This window comes from Pseudophryne corroboree, assembly GCF_028390025.1.
Source record: "Pseudophryne corroboree isolate aPseCor3 chromosome 3 unlocalized genomic scaffold, aPseCor3.hap2 SUPER_3_unloc_3, whole genome shotgun sequence".
NCBI classification, from domain to species: domain Eukaryota; kingdom Metazoa; phylum Chordata; class Amphibia; order Anura; family Myobatrachidae; genus Pseudophryne; species Pseudophryne corroboree.
In genome coordinates this window covers 3,968,709-3,986,350 of record NW_026967519.1, presented here as the reverse complement: position 1 = coordinate 3,986,350, position 17,642 = coordinate 3,968,709, and the positions used below count along the sequence as shown (strand labels likewise).

Sequence of the window (17,642 nt, the reverse complement as noted above, 5' to 3'; positions counted from 1 at the left end):
CACAAAAACACACTTGAGCCAACAAATGGCAACACCTCCAGGGTGTTTCAGGACTCTGAATCTGCTTACATCTTCTAGGACAGGGGGAGACTTCAGAGATCAGCAATGTTGTTGTGCCCTGTCCCTGCAATAGCGCCTTCTATATCCCAAGGCACAGCAGTGACCCCCAATACGGATGAAAGAGAAAAAAACATTTATAAATGATCAGTTAAAGTTTGTATATAGGTGTCGTTTAACACTGCTGTCCACTTTAAATTATATCAATGCTTCCTCTTACCCAGTGATGTGAGGGGCCGGTGATTCTCTATCATCACGTCCTTGTACAGACCCCTGTGTTCCTCTTCATACTCCCACTCCTGCGTGGAGAAAATAGGATTTTAATACCTACCGGTAAATCCTTTTCTCAGTCCGTAGAGGATGCTGGGGATGCTTCAAGAACTATGGGGTATAGACGGGATCCGCAGGAGACATGGGCACTTTAAGACTTTAAAATGGGTGTGAACTGGCTCCTCCCTCTATGCCCCTCCTCTAGACTCCAGTTATAGGAACTGTGCCCAGGGAGACGGACATTTCGAGGAAAGAATTTATTGTTAAACCACGGTGAGCATTTTACCAGCTCACACCGCCAGTATGCCGCAGAACGTGGCATTCAATAGAACACCAGCCATCGGCATGACGAAGATGCAGCAATACGCTGACACAAAACGTAACACAATCTGTGTGTGTAAACACAACCAGTAACTGCATAACGCATGTTATGGCCTGAATAACGTCAGCAACAGGCTGACTTAACCACAACACACCATGTGTGCAAACATACCCAATGACTGCAGATACAGTACGCACTGGGACCGGCGCCCAGCATCCTCTACGATCACAGGTTCTCAAACTCGGTCCTCGGGGGCACACACAGTGCATGTTTTGCAGGTCTCCTCACAGAATCGCAAGTGAAATAATTAGCTCCACCTGTGGACCTTTTAAAATGTGTCAGTGAGTAATTAATACACCTGTGCACCTGCTGGGTTACCTACAAAACATGCACTGTGTGTGCCCCCGAGGACCGAGTTTGAGAACCTCTGCTCTACGGACTAAGAGAAAAGGATTTACCGGTAGGTATTAAAATCCTATTTTCTCATAAGTCCTAGAGGATGCTTCAAGAACCATAGGGTTTATACCAAAGCTCTAGAACGGGCGGAAGAGTGTGGATGACTCTGCAGCACCGATTGACCCAACAAGAGGTCCTCATCAGCCAGGGTATCAAACTTGTAAAACTTCACGAAGTTGTTTGAAACCGACCAAGTAGCTACTCAGCAGATTTGTAATGCCGAGATCCCCCGGGCAGCCGCCCAGGATGAGCCCACCTTTCTGGTAGAATGGGCCTTCACCGATTTTGGCAAAGGCAAACCTGCCGTAGAATGAGCCTGCTGAATCGTATTACAGGTCTAGCGTGCAATAGTCTGCTTGGAAGCAGGAGCCCCAATTTTGTTGGGAGCCCACAGGACAAACAGAGCCTCTGTTTTCCTAATCTGAGCCGTTCTGGCAACATAGATTTACAAAGCTCTGACCACATCGAGAGACTTCGATTCCGCCAAAGCGTCTGTAGCCACTGGCACCACAATAGGCTGGTTTACGTGAAACGATGAAACCACTTTTGGCAGAAATTGCTGACGAGTTCTCAACTCCGCTCTATCTGCATGGAAGATTAAATAGGGGCTTTTGTGAGACAAAGCCGCCAATTCAGACACCTGCCTTGCGGATGCCAAGGCCAACAGCATGACCACTTTCCAAGTCAGGAATTTCAACTCAACCTTACGTAAAAGTTCGAACCAATGAGAATTGCAGAAACTGCAACACCACATTAAGATCCCATGGACAAATTGAGGTTGGATGTGCAGCACGCCCTTCATGAAGGTCTGAACTTCTGGAAGGGAGGCCAATTCTTTCTGAAAGAAAATAGATAAGGCCGAAATTTGTACTTTAACGGAGCCTAACTTTAGGCCTGCATCCACACCTGCTTGCAAAAATTGGTGCAAACACCCCAGCTGAAATTCTTCCATAGGAGCCTTCTTGGATTCACACCAAGACACATACTTCTTCCAAATACGGTGGTAAAGCTTCGCCGTTACTTCTTTCCTAGCCTGAAGCAGTATGGGAATGACTTCACTGGGAATACCCTTTCGGGCTAGGATATGGGGTTCAACCGCCATGCCGTCAAACACAGCCGCGGTAAGTCTTGATACACGCACGGTCCTTGCTGTAACAGGTCCTCTTGTAGAGGAAGAGGCCAGGGATATTCTATGAGTAATTCTTGAAGATCTGGATACCAAGCCCTCCTTGGCTAGACCGGAACAATGAGGATCGCCTGAACCTTTGTTCTTCTTATGACCTTTATCACCTTCGGAAAGAGTGGGAGTGGAGGGAACACATAGACCGACTGAAACACCCACGGTGTCACGAGGGCGTCCACCGCTATTGCTTGAGGGTCCCTCAACCTGGAACAATATCCCTGAATATCACCACCATGTCTATTTGAGGAATTCCCCAAAGACTTGTCACTTCTGCAAAGACCTCTTGATGAAGACCCCACTCTCCTGGATGGAGATCGTGTCTGCTGAGGAAGTCTGTTTCTCAGTTGTCTACACCCGGAATGAAGACCGCTAACCGAACGTTTACATGCCTTTCCGCCCAGCGGAAAACTTTTGTGGCTTCTGCCATTGCCGCTTTGCTCTTCGTTCCGCCCTAGCGGTTTACTTACGTCACTGCTGTTAAGTCGTCCTACTGAATTAAGACGGGCAGATCGCAAAGAAGATGTTCCGTTGTAAATAGCTCTTAATTCCAGAATGCTTATTGCAGACAAGCTTCCCGGCTTGACCTTTATCCCTGGAAATTCTTCCCCTGGAAAGACTGCTCCCCAGCCTTGAAGACTTGTATCCATGGACACCAGGATCTAATCCTGGATCCCGAACCTTCGTCCCTCTAGGTGGTGAGAACTGTGAAGCCACCACAGGAGAGATATCCTGGTCCTGGAAAATAGGATTATTTTCCGGTGTATGTGCAGGCGAGACCTGGACCACATGTCCAACTGGTCCCGCTAAAACCACTCTGGCATTTAACCTGCTCACCGAATGGCCTCGTAGGCCGCAACCATCTTCTTCATCAACGGAACGTATTGATGGGTTTACACTGTTGCAAATCTGATTCGACTCTGGATCCTCAGATCTCTTTCCACTGGAAAAAACAAACTCTCAACAGTTCTGTATCTAACCTTATTCCCAACTCCAACATCCGCGTCGTTGGGATCAACAGTGATTCTAGCAAGTTCAGGAGCCAACCACTGTGTTGAAGAACTGTCAGAGAGAAACAACGACTTGCACCACTTGGTTCTTGACCTCGCCGTAGTCAGGAGAGCGTCCCAGTACAGAATAATAATGGCTTTTACTATCGAAGGAAAACCATCATACTGCCATCACTCCGGTGAACTGGCAATGACAATCCTGAATAGCAATCCCAGGTAAGCCTAACGCGGAGAAAACCACACTTAAAAACTCTTACTACTTTAGCAGATTGGAGATCCCTGCCCTGAGAGATTCCATCTTGTAGTTCAACTTCTTAAGTAGAAATTTTTGGAATTGTTCTGACGAGCTGTCCGGGCGCAGAAGCACGAAAAAGCTTGACAAGGACAGCAGGCTAATGTCCTAATCCTGACCCAACTCTTGTATGGCGTCGCATACTATCTCCCCGTCCAGAGGAGAATCGGTAAGATCTATTTGAAAAATCAGTGAGGGGAATTATCCCCTTGGGACTCTATTCTTAACTCACTGGTCCATGTCCATTCCAGGACTGACTGAAGAGTATTAGACGTGGCCCCACCGGTGTGGGTTCCCGCAAGATAGACCCAGCAACATGCGGTGGATGTGGTAGAAACAGAGGGTGATTTCTGCTTCTGCGAACTTGAAAAGGCTGCTGACCTTTTACCTTTTCACCTTCCTCTACCTGCAAAGAAGGGGAAAAACCGTATCCATCCTGTCGAAATGACTGCATCCTACAAAAAAGAGGATTTTGGTATTTACCGATAAATCCATTTCTCTGAATCCTCTAGGGGACACTGGAGTCCTATACAGTAGGGGTGTGAAGCTTGCAACCGGAGGTGTGGCACAATCTAAAATTAGCATTGTCTGCACAGCCGGCTCCTCCCCCTTCACATCCCTCCTCCCTCAGTTTGGAAAATTTGACTGAGAGAATAGGACATATTATAGCACCTGGCGAGGAACCGAACCGTACAACATATCAAACAGCATCCAAGAACCTCTTAATAGAAAAACTAACGCTGTTTGCACGAACTCTTTGAACAAGAACCTTGAACACAGCAGGTTGACAGCACTGAGGTGGGCGTCCAGTGTCCCCTAGAGGATTCAGAGAAATGGATTTATCGGTAAGTACCAAAATTCTCTTTTCTCGTTCATCCACTAGGGGACACTGGAGTCCTATACAGTAGGGGACGTCCCAAAGTTATCCCCCAGGGAGGGAGTGCTGTCGGTGGCCTGCAAAACTAAACGTCCGAACTTAAGAGTCTCCGGACGCAAAGGTATCAAACTTGTAAAATTTCGCGAACGTGTGGGCTGAGGACCACGTCGCCGCTCTGCAAAGTTGAGTAGTAAAAACACCTCTGGCCTCCGCCCATGAGGCACCCACTGATCGGGTGGTATGAGCACCTGTCTGAACCGTAACCTGTTTTCTACAGGAAATATAAGTTTGCCGAACGGCAAGTGTAATCCATCTAGACAGACTGCTTAGATGCTGGCCAACCCTTCTTTGGCCCATCATAAAGAACAAACAAATGGTCCGACATTCTAAAGGACGACGTAACTTGTATGTATACCAGGAAAGCTCGGACAACATCCAAGGACACGTCCCCCACTGCGAGACCCTGGAAAAATGGGACCACAATTGCTGGTTTACGTGAAACCCCAAAACAACCGTAGGAAGGAAATCTGCTCTTGTACGGAGTTCAGTCCTATCCGCAAGAAAAATTAAAAAGGGACTCTTACACAATAAAGCTCCCAACTCAGAAACCCGCCTGTCCGAACCCAAGGCAAGCAATAATGTGACCTGCCAAGAGCGATATTTCAGGTCTGTTCTTGCTAACGGCTCAAAAGTTGGCGATCACAAAAATTCCAACACCATATGTAAGTCCCATGGCGCAGTGGGAGAACGAAAAAGGGGGTTGGATCTTCAGAACCCCCTATAAAAAGGTTTGAACTTCTTGTAAGGAAGCTAATCGCCATTGAAATAGGATATAGAGAGCCGAAACCTGAACCTTCAAAAGAACCTAGTCTGAGACCTCCATCGAGACTAGCTTGAAGGAAAAGTAGAAGTCTGGATAATTGGAAGTTCGACGAACTCCACCCACGTTCCTGACACCAGTCCATGTACTTCTTCCATATTCTGTGCATGGCATGAACCGGCTTTCTAGCAGCCATCATCGTAGGAATAGCCATTCTTGGTATCCCTCCATTTCCTAGGATCCGGGTTTCAATAGCCACGCCGTTAAACGCCGCCTGTTGAGGTCTGTGTAGGAACGGTCCCTGAGATAGCAGGTCCTCTCTCTGAGGTAACCGCCAAGGATCCTCCGCTAGTAGCCCCCGCAAGTCCAAGTACCAACTCCTGCGGGGCCAATCTGGTGCTATGAGAATTGTCCATACTCGTTCTCGTTTTACGCTTTTGAGAACTTTGTGTATGAGTGGGAAAGGCGGAAAAAGGTAAACCTTTCTGTACCACCACCAAGGAAGTGTCAGCGCGTCCACTCCCTCTGCTGCTGGATCTCTTGTCCTGGACACATATCTGGACAGCTGATGATTTAGTCGAGACGCCACGAGGGCCACCTGAGGTAGACCCCATCTCTTCACCACCATGTCGAAGACCTGTGGGTGTAGGCACCACTCGGCTGGATGCATATCCTGGCGACTCAGATAATCTGCTACCCAGCTCTCCACTCCCGGAATGAACACCGCCGAGAGGATGATGTTGCGCCTTTCTGCCCACAACAAGATCTTTGTGGCTTCTTTTACTGCCACTTTGCTCCTCCTTGATGGTTTATGTACACTGTCATTATGACATTGTCAGTCTGTATCTTCAAGTTTGGACCCCTGACCAAATCTTCGGCTAAGAGAAGTGCATTGTAAACTGCTCTCAGCTTGAGAATGTTTATGGGTAGCCTGCTCTCCTGTAAAGTCCATTTGCCCTGAAACGAATGTTTCTCTAGGACAGCACCCCAACCTCTGAGACTGGCAACCGCTGTGAGCATCCTCCAGTCCCAAATGCTGAATCTCTTGCCTGTAACAAGGTTTTTTTTTGTTTTTTTGTGTGTAGCGACCACCAAATTAAGGAGATCCGTATCTTTGGTGGTAGTCGGATTCGTCGATGCAGGAGCCAGTGTAATCCTGCTCCCTGAGCAATAAGGTTTATCTGGAATGGTCGGGAGTGGAGTCTGCCGTACCAGAGAGCCTCGAAAGACGCCCCATCTCCCCGAGAAGTTGCACACAGAGGTGCAAGGAAACCGTCTGAGTTCTTATATACGAGCCTCCGTAGGTCCTGGATCTTGTCCTCTGGTAAGAATATCCTCAATCTCACTGTGTCCAAGATGAGACCTTGGAATTTCATCCGTTGTGTTGGCATGAGGTTGGATTTCTGGAAGTTCACAATCCACCCATGTTGAATGAGAAATTGATGAGATGTCTGAGTTTCCTTGATCAGTTGTTCCTGAGAGGAGGCCTTGATCAGGAGATCGTCTAGATAAGGTATGATCGTGACTCCTAACTGTCCCCAGTATTGCCATGACCTTCGTAAAAATTATTCGGGCTGATGACAGACCGAATGGCAGGGCCCTGAATTGGTAATGCTCCTTCACCAGTGCAAATCTTAAGTAAGCTTGGTGGGGGGTCCAAATCGGGATATGAAGGTACGCATCCTTTATGTCTATGGATATCATGAACACTCCTTGTTCCAATCTCGCAACGACCGACTGGAGTGAATACATCTTGAATTTGTAGACCTTTAAGAACTGGTTTAAAGCTTTTAAATTGAGTATTGGTCTGATTGTCCCATCTGATTTTGGCACGACAAAAAGATCTGAATGGAATCCCGTTCCTCTTTGGGATACGGGTACTGGTATAATGACCTCTGATCGTATCAATTTTTGAATTGCTGTCAGGAGAGCCCTCGCTTTCTGAGGCCACCGAGGCAATCCCGTTGTAAAGAACTGACTGTGAGGTCTCTGTTGAAAATCCAGTATGTACTCTGGAGATGATTTGTCCCAGATATCCCAAAAACCTTCCAGTCGTGCACCCACCAAGGGGGACCCCAGGTGAGTTAGGAGACAGTCATGCCACGGATTTGTCAGCAGGTTTATCCTGCTTTTTGGCTGTTGCGTATGATCGGCTTCTACTTCCACATGCTTGTGTACCGAAACCTCTTCCACGGCCTCGAAAGGACTGTGACCTGAATGACTTAAACCCTAGTCCCGAATAACCTCTCCTAACCTGTGGAGTTGTTCTCGTATAAGGAGTAGGAAGAAAAGTGGACTTCCATGCTGTAGCTCTGGGAAATCCACTTGTCCATTCTGGACCGAAAAGCATCTCTCCCTCAAAGGGGATGGATTCTACTGCCTTATCAGAGTCTCCTTTCTCTGAGCCATAAAATCCGTCTGGCCGATGCGGAGATGCGCTTGACACAAGTATGAAGCCGATTCTCAAATATGTTCCGCCAGTTGGGTAATCTCTGCCAAGCTATTTTCCTCTTCAATAGCCTGTACAATACGTCCAGACCATGCTCCCATGGCCTTGGTAACCCAAGCACAGATGATTGTAGGTCTCTGTGCTGCACCAGCTGCTACAAAAGTTGACTTAAACGCTGTGTCAACCTTATGGGCTGAGCCATCCTTTAAAGTTGTTACATTAGGTATTGGTAAGATTGTCCTTTTTGACAACCTTCCGAGGGAAGCATCCACTATTGGTGGGGTCTCCCATTTAGCAATTACATTAGGTAAAGGGTAATTTACTTGAAACCTCTTTAGAAATTGAAAGCGTTTTCCTCCATCTGATTTTGAAGAGATGTAGGAATGGGAAACACAGCTGAAAGTGTTTCTGGGATTCTAACAATTCAAAATCCTCTGGCCCCTTAACTTCTTCCACTTTGAAGTTCAGGATCTCCTTTACTGATTCAAGTAATGAATCAAGACCCGTCTAGATTGGTTTAAATCAACTCTCCTTCTGTACCATGGATAAGACCCTCCTCCTTGGAACAATAGGAAGAGGTCTTTTAACTGCCTTGCGCACATTTGTTACTGCTTGTGCGGGCGGCTGATGAGAAATTCTTCCGTCTCTTTGAGAATCCCGCAGCCCAGTTCATCTCCATGGAGATTCTCTCAAGGTTATCCTTTCATGACCTAGACGGAGCACTGCTCCCAGGGGGAGCATCCTTGTCTAAGCAGGAATCGCACACCCCGGAGCTGTTCATGCAAACATAATAGGTCTTGGTTGGTGCTTTAGACATGTTGACTAAACCCCTTACCAGACTACGTCGCAGAGCTTTCACGCTTTAAACTAGGAAGAGAAAGACTGTGATAGATGACGGAAGCAAAAGGTATAGAGTTGCCTGGCTGGAATTATTTTTATATATACAGTTATGCGTATATAGATATATAAGGAGGGAAAAAAATAAATAAAAAATAAATTATTTTTGTTTTTACATCAGCCGACTTGCAACCGCCACACACCCAACTGTCAGTCAGCTACGGTGTTAGAGTTGGCTTCACTTGCTTCTTCGTATTTTCTTAGGATCTTTGTAATAGATTTCCTTTGAAAATAAATCATAATTATATTATATATTTCAGAAGATCCTCATAGTATATATATATAATATTTCACCAGTAGAGGGCGCTGTTAGTACACGTAGAATTTGTGACTATAAATCTTTGGCGCCTGTCTGAATTTTAATATGGCCGCCACTGTAAAATTCTGGAAACATCATTGAGGAGGGGGCTCTTCCAGCGGTGAGCCCCACTGCCTACACTATTTTATAATGTCTGTCTTCCCCACTTTCTAGCAGCATTGTAAAATAAGTCAGGCCGTAATTGACTTGCACTTGCCTGCCCGCGGCTGAGGAAATCTCCTCAGCCGCGCGCTCACAGCAGCGTCTCTCCCCCGCTCCCCGCCTCCTGAAGGTATTTGTTCAGCCTCGCGGCATGCGATCTCCCGCTGGCCGGCGCGCTGGGACCGTTCTCATTAGGTCCCGTAGCGGCGCCTCTTACATGCTGTACAGGGGAGACTTTTGCTGGCTAAGGGCAGAGAGGGGAGAGAATCAGACCAAAGACCTGATGTTTCGGTAAAAGAGCGCTCAGTGCAGTCCCAACTGCCTCATATGGAATACATATTGATGGGTACTAGCGGCAAGTTATACACTTCCCTCCACTTGTTTATGAGATCACTCACTGCGCTGTTGGAGGAATCCCGGCCCGCCTCACACTGCTGACTGACCGGCGCGCCGCTGTGGGGAAATGATTAGTTATTTAACTACTCTATGAGCAAAGCCTATAAAGCCCTGCTTAAGAAAAATAATTAAAAAAATAAAATAAAAAAACCTAATGCTACTTGGCCCTTATAAAAACCAGTACTCACAGCCTTGACAAGGATCTCCTGTGAGAGATGCAGGTCCCTTCAAAAGGGATCTTTGTCTCTCAATATTATCAGGCTTTGTCCTCCTTTTCATAGGGAGACGCAGCACATATATTTTCTTTATAGTTTAGGAGCTCAGTGCTCCACGTGCTGTATCTCCAGCACAATTTTTCAAACTGAGGGAGGAGGGATGTGAAGGGGGAGGAGCTGGCTGTGCAGACAATGCTAATTTTAGATTGTGCCACACCTCCGGTTGCAAGCTTCACACCCCTTCTGTATAGGACTCCAGTGTCCCCTAGTGGATGAAAGAGAAATGCGTCACCAACCGTTGTGAGAGAACATAGCTCAAGAAGGTAGACTTACCAGTGGTATCTGCCGAGAGCAACATAACATAGCCATCCCCAAACCAGGTTTCACCTTCATAGGGAAGATACTCCAGTACTTCTCGGAGTCACCCTCAGCATTCCATTGGTGAATCTATAACGCCCTCCTAGCCGAGACCGCCACGGAATTGGCCCGCAAATCCAAGAGTCCCATACCTCTTGTAGTCACATGGCAGCATGCTGCAATGTTCTAGATAAGACCCAACTTAAGGAGTATCCCATCTCTCCCCAGGGTAACTATATCGGATGACAAGGTAACCGACCATTTCTGAATACAAGCACTCCCTCATGCGCATGTAATGCAAATATAATCAAAGCATTAATTAAAATATCACTTAGCTTCCTGTATACGATCCTTTGTGACAGGGCCCCGTGCAGAACAGGGGTTGACTCACTTTATTCTATCCATGGCGGGAAAAGAATAAACACTCGGACTCCTCGTGAGGATTTGAAACCATCTTGTCACGGCTGACCTAGAGCTTTTCAAACAGAGCAACCAGCACATGAGAAGGAATAACTTTACTTCAGCATTTCATTATAATTTTTTAATATGAATATACAGTTAAATACACATACAGTATACACACATATCTATATATAGAAATTTTATAAAAAATTTTCAGGAACAGCAGGGTCCCTATTGACGCTAATACGTTCTTAATGTGTATGAAACATGTACTGAATGCCGATGTTGTAGATCTAATCAAGAAACATTATGGTCGACATAAGAAATAGTATTCGTGTCGATATCAGGGAGTAGTTACTGGGAAAATAACATTTTTGCGACCCCGAGTGGTCTAAGGGAAATAAATTATTAATAATACGCCCTCCACAAAAATTACCACGTCTGTGTTCGAGCCACAGGTCTATGCAACCGTACCATATATATATATATATATATATATATACACACACACATATATATACATATACACAAACATGCAGGTATAGCTTTCTGAAATGCATCGCATTATCATGTCAATTTTTACGCAGCCAGATTAGTTGGTGCCGACAGGGTCTCCCACACACGTCTGTGTCTCCCATATAGTTTTCTCATTGGAAAAGAATACAACTACTGACATGTTGACACTTATTTACATGAACCAAGTACTATCAGGAGTCGGCGGTGCCGACAAAGACATTCCCATAGCCGTTTGTGGCAGAGCCCTCAGCCTCAGACATGCCGACTATAAGGGATAGACCCAGTACTTTCTGTCAGTGAAACACAGCAGACGTTTACCAGCTCTTTTACACCGCACTCATATATATTTTGCTTTATTTTTAACATATATTGCACTAAACACTGTGCACCCCCCATGCCCCCCCCCTCCCCCCCCCCCCCCCCCGGTTTCCACTGTGATGTGTTCAGCAGTGCTTCGCAGGGCCAGCGTCTTTGAGGAGAAAATGGCGCTGGTTAGAGCTGTGAGGGCTAAGCCACGCCCCCCTTAATGGCGCGCTTCAGTCCCGCTATTTTCTATATATTTATACTGGCGGGGGTCTGTATTTAGTGCCCAGGCACTTCATATCTCTCTTGCCAGTCTTTATCTGAGGTATACATCCTGCCCAGGGCGCTACCCCTGCACCTGCACCCTTGTAGTGCCGTTTGTGTGTGGGAGCAATGGCGCGCAGCGCGGCCGCTGCGCAGTACCTCAGAGTCACAAAGTCTTCTGCCGTCACTGAAGTCTTGTGTTCTTCATTTACTCACCCGGCTTCTTTCTTCTGGCTCTGCAAGGGGGGTGACGGCCCGGCTCTGGGAACGAGCACCTAGGCGTACCAAGTGATCAGACCCTCTGGAGCTAATGGTGTCCAGTAGCCTAAGAAGCAGAGCCTTTGAACTCACAGAAGTAGGTCTGACTTCTCCCCCCTCAGTCCCACGATGAAGGGAGACTGTTGCCAGCAGTGCTTCCTGAAAATAATAAACCTAACAAAGTCTTTTCCGAGAAACTCAGTAGAGCTCCTCAGTGTGTGACCAGTCTCTCTGGGCACAGAATCTAACTGGAGTCCTGGAGGAGGGGCATAGAGGGAGGAGCCAGTTCACACCCCTTTTAAAGTCTTAAAGTGCCCATGTCTCCTGCAGATCCCGTCTATACCCCATGGTTCTTGAAGCATCCCCAGCATCCTCTAGGACGTATGAGAAATAGACAGTGACATCCTCCCATCTTATAGGAACCTGACATACACAATGATACAGTCATCACCCAGACACATCCCCAGGTGTTACTTTATAATGTCCCATTCCCAGAAGTCACCTCTCCAGTCAGCAGCTGAATGATCTTGTTGGCGAGTTCCAGGATCTTCTGGTCATTGTGCCTCTCATGTATCAGTGAGTGAGGAGGAGGCACCGTGATGAGGCTCTGGGTCCTGCTCAGTCCTCCTGACGCACGGGGGCAGCTGCTGAGTGTTTCACACTCTTTCAGATGTCTTCTTCACTGTAGTGTAATCCTGGGTATTGGAAAATACACTATCACTGCATACACTTCTAGATCCCTGTAATGTCACTTTGACACTCCCAGATCCCCTCACCTCCCCAGTCATGTCCCTGTATTATTACTATGGATATGTGATATCACAGTGACATTACCATATTCCCCTCCCCAGTCACGTCCCTGTATTATTACTGTAGATAAGTGATGACACTGTGTCAATCTCAAAACCCCTCCACAGTTATGTCCCTGTATTATTACTATAGATATAAGTGATGTCACTGCGATACTACCAGATCACCTCCCCAGTCACGTCCCTGTATTACTACTATGGACATACAATGAGTGATGTCACTGTGACACTCCCCAGATCCCCTCCAGTCATGTCCCTGTATTATTACTAAAGAGATAAGTGATGTCACTGTGACACTCCCAGATCCCCTCCAGTCATGCCCTTGTATTATTACTATAGAGATAAGTGATGACACTGTGACGCTCCAAATTCCCTCACGTCCCCAGTTAGGTCCCTGTATTATTACTATAGAGATAAGTGATGACACTGTGACGCTCCCAGATCCCCTCACCTCCCCAGTCATGTCCCTGTGTTATTACTATAGATATGTGATGTCACTGTGACACACCCAGACCCCCCTCACCTCCCCAGTCATGTCCCTGTATTATTACTATAGAGATAAGTGATGTCACTGTGACGCTCCCAGATCACCTCACCTCCCCAGTCAGCAGACGGATGATCTCCAGGGTGAGATTTAGTATCCTCTCAGTTGTGTGACTCCTGTTCTTGTCCATCCTCAATGTCTCGGTGACTAATACAGGACACCTCTTCTAGTAACAAGGATCTGACTCCTCAATGTTGAGATGTCTAGGAACAAATATACTTATTAGAAGCTATTTCTACTTATTTATTTACTTATTTATGTAGTGGGCACAGTTACACAGCGCTGTACAGGGAAAATTTAGTCATTTACATCTGTCCTGGCCGCAGTGGAGCTTACAATCTACATTTCCTACTGGGCAGCGTGCTGGTGACCGGGAGAGACAGAAGGGGGGGAGCAGCTCCCGATCCAGCCAGCATTATAATGGTTAAAGTCCCAGCACCAGGTGCTGGCACTGGTAATTAGGCACACTGTATAAAAACATAATTATAAATATTAGAAATAAAAAATAAATTTTTTTTTTATTTTTTATTTGCAGCAACTGAACTGGGATCACAATTTGGAGGGAACTTTTTTCCACTCCAGACAAGCCAGCGCCTGGACTGTACCTAACACCCCAGGTGGGTTTAGGCACAGAGGAGTGACCACTACATAGGACACAATGTTAAAGGTGATCATGCATTGGGCATGCAGGACACATGCCCTTAACTATTCACAGCGCTTCACTTTTTCCACATTTTGTTATGTTACAGCCTTATTCCAAACTGGAATAAATTCATTTTTTCCCCTCAAAATTCTACACAAATACCCCATAATGACAACATGAAAAAAAGTGTTTTTGAGTGTTTTGCAAATGTATTAAAAATAAAAAACTAAGAAATCACATGTACATAAGTATTCACAGCCTTTGCCGTGAAGCTCAAAATTGAGCTCAGGTGCATCCTGTCTCCACTGATCATCCTTGAGATGTTCCTACAGCTTAATTGGAGTCCACCTGTGGTAAATTCAGTTGATTGGACATGATTTGGAAAGGCCACACACCTGTTTATATAAGGTCCCACACTTGACAGTGCATGTCTGAGCACAAACAAAGCATGAAGTCAAAGGAATTGTCTGTAGACCTCTGAGACGGGATTGTCTCGAGGAACAAATCTGGGGAAGGGTACAGAAAAATATCTGCTGCTTTGAAGGACCTAATAAGCACAGTGGCCTCCATCATCCGAAAATGGAAGAAGTTCGGAACCACCAGGACTCTTCCTAGAGCTGGCCGGCCGTCTAAATTGAGTATTTGGGGGAGAAGGGCCCTAGTCAGGGAGGTGACCAAGAACCCGATGGTCACTCTGTCAGAGCTACAGCATTCCTCTATGGAGAGCGGAGAACCTTCCATAAGGACAACCATCTCTGCAGCAATCCACCAATAAGGCCTGTATGGTAGAGTGGCCAGACGGAAGCCACTCCTTAGTAAAAAGCACATGGCAGCCCGCCTGTAGTTTGTCAAAATGCACCTGAAGGACTCTCAGACCATGAGAAACAAAATTCTCTGGTCTGATGAGACAAATATTGAACTCTTTGGTGTGAATGCCAGGAGTCATGTTTGGAGGAAACTGGGCACCGCTCATCACCAGGTCAATACCATCCCTACAGTGAAGCATGGTGGTGGCCGCATCATGCTGTGGGGATGTTTTTCATCGGCAGGAACTGGGAGACTAGTCAGGATAGAGGGAAAGATGAATGCAGCAATGTACAGAGACATCCTGTATGAAAACCTGCTCTGGAGCGCTCTTGACCTCAGACTGGGGCGACGGTTCAGCTTTCAGCAGGACAACGACCCTAAGCACACAGGCAAGATATTAAAGGAGTGGCTTCAGGACAACTCTGTGAATGTCCTTGAGTGGCCCAGCCAGAGCCCAGACTTGAAACAGATTGAACATCCCTGGAGATCTGAAAATAGCTGTGCACCGACGCTTCCCATCCAACCTGATGGAGCTTGAGAGGTGCTGCAAAGTGGAATGGGCGAAATTGCCCAAAGATAGGTGTGCCAACCTTGTGGCATCATATTCAACAAGACTTGAGGCTGTAATTGCTGCCAAAGGTGCATCAACAAAGTATTGAGCAAAGGCTGTGAATACTTATGTACATGTGATTTCTTATTTTTTTTATTTTTAATACATTTGCAAGAATCTCAAAAACACTTTTTCACGTTGAAGGGAAAAAATTAATTTATTCCAGTTTGGAATAAGGCTGTAACATAACAAAATGTGGAAAAAGTGAAGCGCTGTGAATACTTGCCGGATGCACTGTACCTTATGTGACATTAGAAAAAAAAAAAAAAAAGGAGGCCTGCGTGCCACAAAATGTATACCTTATGTGACATCAAGGACTGAAATGCTGTTAGCTATGGAAATTGACGCTTTAGGGGAATCAGGTGAGGAGGTCTGATGTAATTCCTTCTCATGGACTGCAACTGTTTGACTAAATGCTCAAGTGAAGACTTGAGATGAGAACTACGGTAAAGATGAATGTAGATTCAACTAGCTCTAGGATGTACAGGCCACAGCCCGTGGAAGGTGCGGGCTCGGGACAACTGCGGTCCGTAGTAGTAACTGTACTGGAGCTGTGAAACGGAATGGCTGGTATTCGTAGTTTGTAACTGAACCGGATCTGCAGACTGTAGTGACTGAGATCTGCAGTTCGTAAATGAACCGGGGCTGCAGAGTGGAGACAAGCAGGTAGAAGGGAATTGGCAGGGGCGCTCCAAACACCCTGCCATTGGTAGCCTGGCAGTCAGCTGATTGTCTCCAACGTGGTGGCGCCCACAGACCCGGATAGGCGGGAGTGCTGGCTTGTGGGATGCCAGCACCTTCTTCAAGCACACAGCTGAGGTGCCAACTGCACCAGCAGCCACTGTCGGATCACCCACCGGGTACTTAGTCTCCGCATGGCACACTGCAACAACACCAAAACCCAAACAGGCAAGTCCTGGGACCCCAGACCGTGAGTATCACGCCAATTCCTGGCACTATTGAGCAATAAACATCTTGCCTTCTAGACGACTGCCATTCATCTCGCGACCAACAGGAATGTGACATACATAGTCCTGTTCTCTGCCTGTTCTGGGTTGAGCCCAGAGTCTCCAAGCTCCATCCTCTGCTAGCTACTGTGTAGGGCCTGGTCAATGCTCAGTGACCAGAGGGGGTCAACCAACGCTAGCAAGGAGGTGTGGCAGCATACACAGCAGCAAGCAGTATTAGGTGCTGGTGGTAAGAGCCGGAGTAGAAAAGCTCTGTGTTAAAGGAACCTGTTGGTGGCAGCAAAATACCCACCTTCTGCACAATGGATGGAGTCAGTAACAGGGATTCCCCTATCGGTCAAGGTCCCGTGAGACTCAAAACAAATCTGTGATTGCTTTGTGTGAGCAGCATCAGGTCACAGGTAGCATGGTGTGACTTATATGTGGGTGTGCGATGGCCACTATGGGGTGAGCTATATGTGGGTGTGAGATGTGCACTATGGGGTGTCCTATATGTGGGTGTTAGATGGGCACTATAGGGTGACGTGTATGCGGGTGTTAGATGGGAACTATAGGGTGACCAATATGCGGAAGGTATATGGGCACTATGTTGTGACCTATATGTAGGGGTGAGATGGGCACTATGGGGTGACCTATATGTGGGTGTGAGGTAGGCACTATGGGGTGACCTATGTGGGTGTTAGATGGGCACTATGGGGTGACCTATCTGTGGGTGTGAGATGGGCACTATGGGGTGACCTATATGTGGGTGTGAGATGGGCACTATGGGGTGGGCACTGGGAGGGTGAGAGGGGCATACAGAGGATATAATACGAGTTACAGGACAGCAGGAGACCATTATTAGGCAGAGATGAGGCATTATAGGGTAACCAGGTTAGGTATAATGAGGCTGAGGTGGGTGTTATGAGGAGATGGGGTGGGAAGCCAGGAAGGGGGTCAGTCTTAAGTCATGTGATCGGGGTCACAGACCCAAATCCCTATTTCATAGCCACATGGTACCGGATAATGGTGACATGAGCCAGCAACAGCCATGTCCCTGCTCTATCCCAGCTGTAAGTGCCTCAGTGTACCTCTCCCCGTGCGGACTCACCCCCAGAGGCTCCAGGGCCCGACCTCCTCCTCTTACCAGCTGCGGCAGCACGTTACTCACCCGGCTTCCGGTCTGTGCGTTCGACTTCCGGTATGTGCGTTCCATCTATTTTCCGGCCTGTGCGTTCCACCTGGCTTCCGCTCTGCATTGGATGTGAAGTCCCCGTGCTCCTCCCCTCTGGTCTCCGCCCTCTGCTCCCGGGTGACAGGTGAGTGGGAGACATCGCTGTATGTGACACCGCCAGGTCCTAGCCCCTGTACGGTTGTGTCTATGTTCCCTTCATGATCAGGACCAGGAAGTGACAGCACGAAAGGGCAGTAGATGACTTCCGCCCTTACTGTACCGCCTGCTGCTGCCCTGTTTGCCCCCT

At 47.2% G+C, this 17,642-nt stretch overlaps 1 protein-coding gene across 4 annotated transcripts in view; it reads right to left on the bottom strand.

The window, feature by feature from the left end:
* The window catches only part of LOC134983974 (zinc finger protein OZF-like), a 54,078-nt gene extending 36,639 nt beyond the window's left edge, over positions 1–17,439 (bottom strand). For 2 of the 4 annotated variants that reach the window (XM_063949620.1, XM_063949623.1), the window contains exons 1-4: positions 17,273–17,350; positions 13,207–13,357; positions 12,304–12,496; positions 278–356 (exon numbers count right to left, since the gene is read on the bottom strand). In XM_063949620.1, coding sequence (XP_063805690.1) covers positions 278–311 — 34 coding nt within the window. In that variant the 5' untranslated portion in view covers positions 312–356; positions 12,304–12,496; positions 13,207–13,357; positions 17,273–17,350. The other 2 variants (XM_063949622.1, XM_063949621.1) reach the window with 2 other exon arrangements.
* Between the last annotated feature and the right edge of the window lie 203 nt (positions 17,440–17,642).